General features: G+C 32.2%; 3 protein-coding genes across 4 annotated transcripts; 2 read left to right on the top strand and 1 right to left on the bottom strand.

The window, feature by feature from the left end:
* Positions 1-2,560: 2,560 nt before the first annotated feature.
* On the top strand, positions 2,561-6,606 carry LOC108973264 (monocarboxylate transporter 14-like). The gene is made up of 5 exons (XM_018940389.1): positions 2,561-4,696; positions 5,231-5,340; positions 5,429-5,610; positions 5,703-5,943; positions 6,334-6,606. The coding sequence occupies exons 1-5, from the start codon at positions 2,987-2,989 to the stop codon at positions 6,452-6,454; spliced, it is 2,364 nt and encodes a 787-aa protein (XP_018795934.1). The 5' UTR covers positions 2,561-2,986; the 3' UTR covers positions 6,455-6,606.
* A 1,828-nt stretch (positions 6,607-8,434) lies between these two features.
* LOC108973295 (ras-related protein Rab-2A) lies at positions 8,435-10,566 on the bottom strand. The gene is made up of 5 exons (XM_018940483.1): positions 10,368-10,566; positions 9,543-9,702; positions 9,329-9,484; positions 8,913-9,093; positions 8,435-8,818 (listed from the first exon to the last, which is right to left on the bottom strand). Exons 1-5 carry the CDS (start codon positions 10,411-10,413, stop codon positions 8,720-8,722), a joined length of 642 nt encoding a protein of 213 aa, XP_018796028.1. The 5' UTR covers positions 10,414-10,566; the 3' UTR covers positions 8,435-8,719.
* A 371-nt stretch (positions 10,567-10,937) lies between these two features.
* On the top strand, positions 10,938-13,453 carry LOC108973294 (MOB kinase activator-like 4). Of its 2 annotated transcripts, none has more exons than XM_018940482.1 (4): positions 10,938-11,264; positions 11,388-11,551; positions 11,604-11,813; positions 12,022-13,453. In XM_018940482.1, the coding sequence occupies exons 1-4, from the start codon at positions 11,205-11,207 to the stop codon at positions 12,257-12,259; spliced, it is 672 nt and encodes a 223-aa protein (XP_018796027.1). In that variant the 5' UTR covers positions 10,938-11,204; the 3' UTR covers positions 12,260-13,453. The 2 variants fall into 2 exon arrangements, with proteins under 2 accessions (XP_018796027.1, XP_018796026.1); XM_018940481.1 differs by having other exon boundaries at positions 12,001-13,453.
* Positions 13,454-13,694: the final 241 nt, after the last annotated feature.

Genomic DNA, 13,694 nt, shown 5'->3' with positions numbered 1-13,694 from the left:
CATACATATACAGTGTGCTCTGGTTGAAGTGAACGTAGTTTTGGCACAGTCTGTTCATAATATTCATTTCGATCAAGATTCTATTCTCTTTAAATGAACTCTTCTCTTTAAAATATCTCTATTAAATGAACTCGAGGACATGTTTCTATGCAATTTTAAGACATATTCTGCATAAAGTCTGCTAGAACAACGAAATTTGTATGTATGTAGAATATGAAGGCTTTTTTATGTCACATCATATAATTACAACAAAAAGATGCTGTCTGAATTGCATTAAGCTACCTCACAGATAGATTAGGTCTGTGGTCTCGAAAGGTTATAACGAATGGACAGACAGACGGATTTCAACTCGTCTCGTCATCTGGATAATTTATATATATGATGGATAATACAATTATATGTAAATTTCGATTAGTTAGTTTTTATTCTGCTGCAACTTGTTGCGAGAGTATGTAAGAGTACTATATACCGCTCACCCGATCAGCTTTTCATAGCACACGAGTGCACAGTAAGTATGTATGAATGTCTGTGGGGATAAAACCAATCAAACTTTACACAAATCAATTATTGATATATATTACCAAACTGCTTTCAGAAGAATTAATTAATCAACCCATTGTTTTTTACTTTAAATAATCGAGTTCATTGGCTATAAATTATATTTTTAGCTTTTACGTATGTAGTTTGTCTTAACATCTATGTACATATATAAAGCGAAGATGTTCCATGTAACAAAGCAATTTATCGCCTTCGCCTTTATTTGCCTTTTGTACAAACCGATATAAAAATATTGTGATGAAAACAGAAAACAGTTAAAGACTCAGCCATCTAATACTTAAGTTAGCGCACAAAAGGAAAAAAAGATACTTTTATGCCATTATATAAACATTTATCTAAATATTGTTGACTTATACTTGCCAAATATTTTTACGTTTTTCGGTTACACTGATAGTATTCTTAGATTCACAAATGTCTTTAATTACGCACTATGTGTTTTTAACAAAAAACCCTTACAGTTTTACATAAAAATCAATTGGACATGTAATCTTGAATTAAAGTATACATCCGGCTGAAGTATTGGGAGAAAGATGGAGGGGAGTAAACTGACATAGACTTAGCACCTTAAAATAGAGGGAAAGAGATATTCACACACATGCACATTTACACAAACAGCGACAAAATATTGTATAAACCACTCAAATACTCATTTATAAGGACGTGCAGACGTTTATGCTCATTGTGCTGTAAAACAGTAAAGTTTTAATAAATATAAAATTACGCAATACAAATAAATTATATTACAATTTTTAAATTTTTGAATTTAAAGTAAACAATAACAAATCCTTAATGGACTTCAAGTATTCAGTTAACTAACTATTTTCATAGGCCTTATTTCCGAAAAGTTTTCGTTCAGCGTATCTAGAGGTCGCCAATTCCCGGTTTTTCGTATAGAAAGGTAAGAGAAAAATTATTAAGAAAACTACTTTTTTTCGGTTTCGATCAGCCACTCGGCAGCAACTAGTTCCTCGCATTAGGATTCGCACTTATACAAAAATAAATATTCCATGAATCTTACCTACATTGCTACTAAGAAGACAAAATACTTAAGCCTCCCTTAGTTGAACACAGTATACCAACAAGTTTCCACTCAGTTATGTATTGGTATCCATACAAGCATACTAACATATGTAAATACATATATGCCAATTGTATATGAACCTAACAGTAAATTAAACTAGCCCAGACTAATTGATTCAAGCTCCATTTTTTTCAATACTCGTTCGGTGTTTCGGTTAGTTCTGTACTACGGGAAAGTGAGGAAGGTGTCCTGCGAAGTCTCTACAGATATTACATCAAAGAAATTAATATTAATAAAATAAAATAAAATAATTTAGCCTTGACTATTTAAGCATGCAGACCCATCGTAATAAGCACTTTCTGACACCTGTCTCTTATACACATCTAGATGTGTATAAGAGACAGTATTACATCAAAGAAATTAATATTAATAAAATAAAATAAAATAATTTAGCCTTGACTATTTAAGCATGCAGACCCATCGTAATAAGCACTTTCTGACACTGACTGCACCACGCATGCTAAATACCTTAAAACATTCTTAAAATACTATAATATATCAGCAAGATTTTGTAATAATTACCAAATCGCGATTGGCATAAATCAGAATCTCTAGTTTCGCAAAAGTGTTTAAAATATTTTTAATCAGTTTCTTATCTTATCAAACTTTCGCATTCTCTCAGAAGAAATGTGTTATGAGAACATCAGTACTTTCATTATTGATAATCGTATTGGCATTTTTTCAAATTAAAAGCTTCTTGGGCTCGGATCATTGTTGGTTCGACCTCAATTGAAATTTTCTATCTACATTACAATTCAGAGTAATCTCGTATTAGGTATATCAATTATGTTTTATATACTTGTGGCTTTTAAATTAAACAAAAGCTCAATCAGTCCAATACACGCACTTGTCTTCCCTTTGTGTCGAACTATCACTTACTTGTACTTACATACCAAATACTTACATATGGGTGTGTAGAAATTCTGTTCCGACAGAGTGCTCCACTCTCAGTTCAGCGCAGCGTCTTTTGTGGACGCGCACAGTTACGATTAGACTTCCCGAGCTGTGTTATCACCTACAGCGCTGCAGTCGCAATAAGTCCGCCAATTCCGTCAGACGTAGTGCGCCATTAGTTTTAGATTCGAAAGTAATCAGAGCGATTCAGACGTTCCGTTACCGCGTGTACATGTTTACAAATGATTGTGCTGAGAACTGTAATATAAATGTAGAGTGAAATAATAAATTAATCAAATTAATTATGTTACATTGCTAAATACAAGAGGAATCTACCTGTGACAATTTAATTGAACGTAAACAGGATTCAACAAAACCTACAAGCAAGTTTAATCTCAGTGTCACTTTAAACTGCCGACTCGCAACTAATTGTAAAATCAGTAAGAAAACAGCATGGTTTTGAAACATCCAATCGTAGACGCAAACAACCCAAATACTACAATAGGTCAGATAATACCCTCATCAACTGAAATGAGATGTAATACATCATATAGCCAACAGGATTATATTGAGGTTGAGTTTCTCAGACATTCTACAAGCTGCGACCATGTTATCAACGAGCGTCTGCTGAATTGCTGTCCAATAAGGGTGAACGATGGCAATGACCGCCTGACCACTACCATTAGTAAAGAAACACTCACAATGTTTGATAGACGTAATGCCACGAGAACGTCGAATCGTCTTATCTCTAATGAATCGGCCGACTCGATTGGTTCGAGCTTGACAGATAAGAAGACGCCAGCGGTACCTGATGGTGGTTACGGCTGGATCATTGTAGTAGCCTCACTCATTGTTTCACTAATCGCTGATGGTTTAGGGTTCTCATTTGGTCTGATTAATTCCGAATTGTTAAATTACTTTGGAGAATCTGCTTCAAAGACGGCGTGGATTAGTTCATTATTTTATTCTGTGCCACTATTAATGGGACCGATTTGGTCGAATCTGGTTGATAAATATGGCTGTCGTAAAATGACCATATTTGGAGGTTTTCTATCAGCCGTCGGATTTGGTCTCTCCTCACTTTGTAACTCTGTTGAAATGTTGATGTTGACCTTTGGTATCATATCTGGTTTGGGACTGGGAATAGGATATGTAACAGCAATTGTATCAATCGCTATTTGGTTTGATAAGAAACGAACATTCGCTACTGGCATTGCTGCATCTGGCACGGGAATCGGCACATTACTATACGCACCTCTGACCCAATGGCTTATTGATAGCTACGGTTGGAGAATAGCCACATTAATTCTCGCCGGCACTATGCTGAACACTTGCATCTGTGGTGCGTTAATGCGTGCTCCTGACTGGTTAAGTGGAGAAAAAAGACTAGAAAAGGAAACTCGTTCACAAAGTTTACCCATATCTCCCATTTCCATTATAAACCATAAAGAAAATCCAACGAAGGATACGTTAAATGAAATCATTTTGACTAAAAGTAATGCAAGTGGGAAAAAAGAAATCCATGATACCAATTACATGAAACGTTTATATAGCGAGATGCTCTGGAGATCTCAAAATTTAGACCACGAGTATAAAGTCAGAAGTCTGAATCCGCATTTGTCACAACGATTTAGAGACGATATGAAATCGTCTTCTCATGGAAACATGCCATCTTTGACATCAAATGGACCCAAGAAAACAGCAGTCATTATAGAGTCCCAAATTAACGCACTCATAGGTGACATTACTGAGACTACAATTGAAGTCGAAGAGTTGAATATAGAATCTATTAATGCCGAGTATAATAAGCAGTTATCAAATGAGATTGCCCGTAGATTAAATAATAACGGTTCTTCACTAATTTTTGAAGATAATGTAAAAAATCTGCCTAATTGTACAAATATTTTGAAGCTTGAAAATGATGTTTTCAAAGACTCCAAACATTGTATAGAAGCTCATAGCCCACCAATGAAGTTGATATCATGCTTGAATCTACGACAAACTAGCTCAATACCGAGTGCCAATCTTCAGAAGAATATTCAAATACACAATAATATCTCACGTGACCGTAGTACAACTTTGAAACCATATTTTCGCCGTACAACTTCCTGTCCGAATATCTTTCGGCATTCTACAGCGGTATACGCAAAGGTGAAAGAAGAGGTAAGTAAATAATAAATAAGGGATATAAATGAGGGTAGACGCCACGAAATAAATTTTACTAATCCCATAAAGGTGTAGGAGTGTAGTAGTGACAGTTCTTTATTGTGCATTGTTATTCCTTTTTGGAAGCGACTTTTACACCTTTTTCTGATTATATTCTTTATCATAGCTCAAAATAATAAATAAAATAATCCAAAAGGGAGAGGCTTACAACCTTTAAAATTAGCATTTTCTTATTATACATAAGTAAGGTATGAAACTCTTTGAAAATGTATTCTGTAAACGGTATCACCGAGGAAGAAATTTACCACCCTTTGTAAGATAAAATTAGGATTACGTGCGCGTTTTAACAAGGAAACGAGTTTATTGTTATTACGTGAGAACAAGTATGGTCCTATAATGGTAATGTCGTGTGATGTTTCGAAATATATATTGGTTTGTAATTTTAATATAACTTAGTCTACATATACAGTAGATGTTTAAATTTATAAAAAAAAAACTCATTTAGAATTTATGATATTGCCTGTTTTGCAGACTTGGTACGAATATGCGGTTGGCGCCATGAAGTCGTCGTTTAAATTCTCATTATTTGCGGATGCGCAATTTACACTATTTAATTTGTCAATATTATTTTTGTTCATTTGGTAAGCGAGAGTTTCAACGACCAAAAATCGGTTCCATTTACACACAAAGGAAATCAAGTGTGACTAATATTGGTAATCCTAATTATAGGTTCATGATTCCATATCTTTATCTGCCGGAGCATATGAAAATTCACGGCTACGAAGCAGCGGAGAGTGCGCATATGATTTCGGTTATTGGAATCGCGCAAACAATCGGCATGATCGGTCTGGGATATGTGGGCGATCGTTCTTGGATGAATGTGAATATCTGCTATTCGGCGTGTATGGTAGGTAAGTTAGCGTCGCAATCAGATAATCTGATATATTTTTTATATTATAATTGATATATTGTTTCTTGATCATTAATATATTCACCTTTTTAGTTTGTGGAATCGCGGTGCTTCTAATGCCACTCGTGGTGAACACCTATGTTGAACTATTGCTAACCTGTATAGTCTTCGGTTTCACATTTGCCAGTTCTTATTCGCTTACGCCAAGCATTTGCGTAAGAATTGTGAACTTGGAAGATTTTACTTGCGCCTATGGTTTGGTGCTGTTGGTTCAGGGCGTCGGTATGATAGTGGGGCCACCAATTGCTGGCGCAATTTTTGAAATGACGCTGAGGTGAGTTAAACAAAACCGTTTTTAACATCTAGTGCTGTTGATTGTCTGTACCCTATATTATAATTTATTTTATTCAACTTTTAAAAATATGTAAATTTGTGTTTATGAAACCATATTCCATTTAAAGAGGTAAGGACGGTTTTTTAAGGGAGAAACCAAGTACTGCCGGTTTTAAGACATTTTGTGAACTTGAAGCAAATCTTTACAATTGTATGTAAATACGTGTTCAAGACCTCAACCCGGACATTTGGCACTTTTTCTGTTAATCTCATTTTGGGGTTTTATTCTAGTCCTAACCTATTATAATAAAATTAAATCCAAGCTAATAAATAATTATAATTTACAATTCCATTTACATTACCGAATAATCTGTATGCTTTTGGATTGCAGATGGGACGACACATTCTATTTTGCTGGAGCATTTATAGTCTTATCTGGAGTGGTCTCCTACCTGATTGAATTCTGCGAGAAGGGAAAGAAAGTCAGATCCAGTGATGTTTCCAAAATATAGAAAATTCAAAATTCGTCTTGTACCTTTGTATGAAATCGCCCCGATTGATTGTGAATTTTTATGGCTGACAAATTTGTTATTTCTAATTGATAAGTTTCTTGTAATTTATTATACCTCAGAAGAAATAAACGTTAGTTTTTTATTATCATTCATCTAATTGTACATTAATTTATAGGAAAAGTTAAAAACGGCACCTGTTTATACTACAGTATGTAAATTATCTCAATGACATAGTGCTCCTAGTTCCTAGAGAAACTCACATATGTATGTATTTGTGTAGGGCGAGCGAGGTTAGATGAGATGAGATGGGATTCATTGGACATGTAAACTCACACCTAACGAATATCCCAATAAAATAAATAAAAACTAGACTAGACTAGAACAAGACTCGGAATATATATACATATACATACAGTATATGTAACTATAGAATAAATTACTCCAAAGATATCACGCTACGAGTGTATATCCAGAGGACCTTCAAGGTAGTGAATGATTACCCAGAAACACCTTCAGAAACTCAACTTTTTGGGTAACTTCGGCATAACAAAAATTATTTCGGAGGAAAAATGTTAAACATTTTATCTGATTGTAAGTGTATTTATTTGTTTAATTTTATTTGGTCACATATCAAACTTTAATTCTCTTAAAATAATTTTTCTGCAATAACCCATATTATGTTCGCAGTATTTTGTGTAAAATTATCAATTCAAAAATATGCATTAATGCAAACATTCGCATGTAAATATGTATGTAGGTATGTAAGGATTATAAGTTTAAGTATAATTTATTATATATTTCATGGTTGTATTTAAATAAATTGATTTATTTTATGCGCTTAAATCATTTTAAAAATAACCATTCCTTATAGTAAATAGACGGGAACCAAGAAAAGAAAAAAATATATATTAGAATTTATAAGCACAAATAATATGTCCACAAATCTAAATAATCGAGAAGTTTTTCATTTATTTAACCATTGGCCTTTGCCCTTACGATTTTTTTGTTTTAACAAATTCAAATGTTTTTTATACACACCTACAGTTCCAGTGTAAATTTGTTAACCCATTAAAATTTTCCAAAAGAAAAAAAAACATAACTATTAAAAAAAAACTAGTACAACAAAACAAGCAGTTAACGTCTGCTATATATTATAATATACTTATATAAGACAATCAACTAATCCTTTGAGAAAATGTATACCGATAACTTTTAAAATTTAAATTTTGAAAGTAATCATGTAATACAGTAATTAAGTCCGAATATAACTTGAATCCTTGTTTTTAGAATTTACTTATATAAAACAGCGTATTTTTTCTGGATAATTATAGTGTTAGTGTTTTTGTTTCGCATATTTTTATAGAGTATATGTATGTTTTAATTGTTCCTAGGTATTGTAAGATCAATCGTTTATTACCAATTAATAATTATATTAAAATGTTTAATTATATGCTTGTAGTATTTAGTTTTGGTATCTTTAAAAGCCCTCATAACACTTTTGGTTTTTGTCTCTTTTGTTTAATTCTAATAGCTTGTATTGCGCGCATTAATCTTTAAGCGCTTAAAATTATGATGAACCTTTGCGCGATGTTTGCGAAATTTATTAAATGAGAAAAAAAATCCACCGCGTCACCAGTAGCATCAGCTTCAGTTGTTGTAGTACTTCGAATATATTATCAAGTAATCATAATCGTTAAGGTTGGAGCCGAGATTATTATTCATTGACTTTTTTTAGTAGTAACTTTTTCTTACAAACAGTTTAAGTATTTAGAAATAATATTCTAGTGAATTTGAAAATTTAAATGTACCACTCCATCTTTATTTTTGCACTGTTGGTTATTACTGCAAAAAATGGCTTTATGTATGTATATTTTGTTTTCAGTTCAGTTCAGTTCAGTTAAGCACATAATTTAAAAACTTCTCTGCTTAAAACTCCGGACACTTTCCACAATAACTGTAATAATCTCATAGCCAGTTAAATAAGTTTATACGACTTTATTTGGTTTTGATTTTCTATTTACGTGCTGTTGATCTACTGATATATGCTTATATGTTTTTTAGATTCGTTCATATCTTATATTATAAGAATATTTTGAAATGCCGGTTTTCGTTACACACATTTCACTTTTAGTTGATTTAAAATAAAAAACAACATAAACAAAATTATAATAAACTTGTGAAGTAAGGAAATATCTAGTTAATAGTTATTGGTTTTGTATATGTTAGAAAAAATCACTAACTTCAGCCGCAGCTGTGAAGTGCCACTTAACAGCAGCCGCTACTAGCCGATCCAGCTTGATTACCAGCACCCGGCAGTGAGGGATTCGTTGGGGAATGCTGTTGTCCAATCTTAATGCCATTTGCCTATAAGCATACAAGAAATTCCATATTATAAATTTGCATTATTTACATATTATTTATAAATATTAATATATCTTTATTTAAGTTTACTACTTACCTCATTGTTTATGTCGAAAACACCTTCTTGTATTTTCTCGTAAATCTCTTTCGCTGTATTAATAAACGCTTCCTCTACATTGGCAGCTGTGCGAGCTGACGTTTCCATAAATACTAAACCATGTTCGCGTGCAAAGGCTTCACCCTCCTCCTTTTTAACTTCACGTCGTGAATCCAAATCACTATGCAAAATATAATAGCTTATCATTGAGGGTATATACAAATATAGATTTGTAAATAATTCTATGTATATCATATGTATGTATATGTTTGTGCAAACAGAATGGAGATAAAGGGTAGGAGAATGAATCATCATTCATATGTGGGGCTAAAAGCTAATGAAAAGGTTTTGCAAATTCAAAATATTCATATACATATACGTATATTAACTTATTGAACTAGATATTTATTACAGACCTCTTGTTGCCAATCAGCATAATGACCATATTTGAGTTCGAATGTTGGCGCGCATCCTCCAGCCATGTAGTCAAATGATTAAATGTTTCACGACGTGTGATGTCATACACCAATAAAGCTCCGGCTGCCCCACGGTAATATGAACGAGTAATTGATCTGTAAGGTAGATCGAACTTGTTTAAATTTTTATTTAATCGGTCGTTTAACATTATACCTAAACGCTTCCTGGCCAGCCGTGTCCCAGATTTGTAGTTTGATTTGTTTGCCGTCAATTGTAATCATGCGTGCCCCAAATTCCACGCCAATCGTCAAATCGTGCACAGGTTGGAAACGTTTGTCGGTGAACTGAAGTAGAAGGCATGACTTTCCGACACCTTAGAAGAAAATAACAATAATTAGTAATAATAATGTCCTCATATAAATATGCGATAATTGAATCATAAATATTTGTATCTTTTGTACTATTCACACAGTTATTTTTCTTTTGTTTGCTTCGCATAACTAAACAAAAATTTAATTATTTTCATTTTAAAATTAAGTTAATGTTACCGTGTAAAGTTTAAAAAAATTCAACTATGTATGACTAACAGTTTTTAAATCACAACAAATATTAAAGATTAAATTGTAATTTTTTACCATATAATTAAATAATTTATAAGGAAACTTAGAACAATACCGATGCTCTTTGTTCAATTTCATTAAGTATTATATATGTATGCTAGAACACAGCACAGCAACAACATCAAAATATCGATTTTCCAAAAAGGTTTTCAAGGTACATACATGTCCCCTCTGCTTTCGTCATCACACGAGTATCAACTAATGAAAATGATCTAGGCAGCTGCTAATATTCGTGTAGCATAAAAAAACATAAAACTTTTAAATGTCTTTTTTTTTTTTGGTTAAAAATTAATGTCTTGACTCCATGTTTAATATGCACTGGCTAAACTTTTTGCAAAAAGAACTCATTGTCATAATTTTCATTTAATTTATTTGTGTACACAATTGATAGTTTTCATTAAACAATTTATAGACTCACCAGTATCGCCAATAATAATATATTTAAATAAATATGCGTACGACATTTTCTCTTTTGAATTCTTGATTTTCTTATTTGTAAATATCACAAAAATTGGTTATTTCACTTAATTTTCGCACAATAGAAACGCAATTTATGTTACAGTCAGAATCGTCTTCTCACTTTCCTATCCTTTGTCTTTTTATTTTCATTATTGAGCTTAACGCTGCCACACGTATTTGATGTGGATTTCGTACTACGAAAGCAGTTCACAACGGTGCCACAAAATATTTATTTATGGGTAGTTAACCAGTGTAACTGTGAATTACATGCAAAACAAAATCAAAACAGGTAACAAAGATTAATAATACCTTTTTAAATTATTAAAAATATAATTCAGTAGCTCTGACTATGTGTTTACGAAAAATAAATAAATAAAATTAATATTATAGGACAAATGTTACGTCAAAGACGAATTAACACCAGAGACGTATAATATTTTTTGTTACGTTAAATTCAACCCTGTAATGAATGTATCTCCAGAGAACGTATAATTATTGAGTATTAAACGTTCTCTGCAATCACTCTGAATCAATGAAAGGAGGAGTTGTCAAAATTTTTCACAAACGAAAAACTAGTGGAAAGAAGATTACGATAAACTAAAGATTTTCCATATGAAAGACTTCTCTTAATATACTAAATTGAGAACGAATATTTATTGAAATTAAATTAAATCGTATTATCAAATATTTATATTATTATAGTGGTAGTATAAAACTGGTTAGCACGCCCATAATAGGCATCAAACCCTTCAGTTGCCTTTCTTTTTTTCTTAAAAAGGGAAGAGTCTAAAGAAACATGAAGATGGCGGACAGCGCGACGATTCTGCGAAGAAACAGACCAGGAACAAAAGCGAAGGTTTGTAGGAAGAAAGTGCTAAAGTAGTCTTTATTATGTGAATACAGTTTCCATTCAATCAGAGTTAGACCTAACATGTAGTCGAAGCATATGGTGAAAAGTAGAAACGAATTTACTTTGCAGGATTTTTCTCGCTGGGCGGATGAACCATTGGAAGAAATGGATAGCACTTTGGCTGTACAACAATACATTCAGCAACTGATCAAACGTGATCCATCAAATGTTGAGTTAATTTTGACAATGCCAGAAGCTCAAGATGAAGGGGTTTGGAAATACGAACATCTCAGGTGAATATTTAACATAATATTTTTAGATCATTAAATTTTACTCTGCGTATAGACAATTTTGTATGGAACTAAATGGACTGGCTGTTCGTTTGCAAAAACAATGCTCACCTACAACTTGCACACAAATGACGGCCACCGATCAATGGATATTTTTGTGTGCTGCACATAAAACCCCAAAAGAATGTCCCGCCATTGATTATACACGACATACACTGGACGGCGCAGCATGTCTCTTGAATAGTAATAAATACTTTCCCAGCAGGTAAATATAATGTCAGTTATTAGTATGGCGAAAGTCAGAAGAGAGATATTCAGAAGTTAGGTTGAGCGTTCTCTGCATTTATTGTGCCCCGCTATTAAAATCACTATTCATTGCTTGAATTACCCTATTATATTTATTTACAAAATTGTAGGTTTTATAGTTATATAAGTTATTGCTTAAATTTCAGTATTTTTACACTTTTCGCTAGGGTTTCAATCAAGGAGTCATCAGTGACCAAATTAGGTTCCGTGTGCCGTCGTGTTTACCGAATATTTTCTCATGCGTATTTTCATCACCGGCGAATATTTGATGAATTTGAGGCTGAAACATATTTATGTCATCGCTTCACTCATTTCGTCACGAAGTATAATCTCATGTCCAAGGAGAATCTGATTGTTCCAATTAACGAAGAGGAAACTGCAACACCTGGAGAGAGTGAAGCTTAGGGCTTTTATATTCAGAGCTTGGAAACTGTGTGTAAATGCATATGCAACAAACAAATGCAGCATATTTATATCCAACACAATACAGTGCGATCTGAAGAAATGCACATACAACAGTAACAACAAAACAATAATAACTAGAAAAATCATAATTTGAAAGCAAGTCATTAAAACATAATAACCACAATAAAAATAATAATGAAATTTATTAATGAAAAATATGTATGAAAATATAAAAAAGACCGGAAATCAAAGCAATCTTTTTGCGAAATTGTAATGAAAATGCAAAATAAAGCAAAACAAGGAAGAGCAGTATGTGTGAGAAATCCTCATTGTAGAATTTTTCTCAATATGGCAAATTATGCTTCTATAATCCATATATTGTCTGGAAGCAAAATAAAACATTTAATATATTGTCGATATAGTACACATGCGTTCTATTACTTTAAATTATAAAAGAGGATGAAACCTTCAAAACAAATGATTGGTCAACTCGATTAAAAAGAGTATTCTGTTAATATCCCTTTGATAATGCCGCGGCAAAAGTTTTACATTAAGCAGAGTATTGGCGGAATTTATTCTAATAAAAATAATAAATCTAATTAATTTGCTTTAGTATAATTTGATTGAAAATTGCAATGTGTGCATTTGAAATTTTCCTTTGCTATTAGTAACAAAAATCTACTATTTACAGAAAGTAAAACAGTATATAGAAATTGGTTCTTTGTTTCAGTGTCAGTACACATAAATTCGTAATAATTGTAATGTTTGCAATTAAAAGCAAGTCCAAAACTGGGCCCTACCTATACTTCACTTCATAGATCCCAAATATATATGTTGAGAGTAAACATTTTTTATTTTACATCGAAAATATTGTTTTAATTATGTATTAGTTGTCGAAACATGCGATGATTCTCGTGAGAGATTTGTTTAATCTACACTCGTCGAGAATCGGTTATCGGTATTAGCTAATTTCGCAATTGCTTAAATAGCATACTGAAGCTAAACGTTAACTATATATCATAAAATGTACTGTTCATTTTCGAAATATTTTATTTATAGTAATCTCTCAAGATGAATCCATATAAGACCTATAAACATAAAAAAAAATTTAATACAGTAAATATTTTTTAATGATCCAATGAATTAAAACTGATTGAAACATCCAACAAATTAGAGACAAAACAAAAAAAAAAATACGTATGTATTTATAGTATCCAGTTTTGATTATTTAACAATAGATGCAAAGTAACAACCATAATCCAACATACATAGATTTAATATGCGAAAAAATTTATAGCAAACAGCAATAAATGAAAAAATATTGAATAAATCTGTAATGAATATAAAAACTAAAAAATAAAAAATACTTACTACATATAAGATATCAGTTTGAACACCTTTTTAGAATTTACACGTAAAGCAGTTTTTGTTATGA

This window comes from Bactrocera latifrons, unplaced genomic scaffold, assembly GCF_001853355.1.
Source record: "Bactrocera latifrons isolate USDA-ARS-PBARC rearing strain unplaced genomic scaffold, ASM185335v1 scaffold_47, whole genome shotgun sequence".
NCBI lineage: Eukaryota > Metazoa > Arthropoda > Insecta > Diptera > Tephritidae > Bactrocera > Bactrocera latifrons.
The sequence above is the reverse complement of the archived record's forward strand: the minus strand, read 5'-3'. Positions and strand labels throughout refer to the sequence as shown.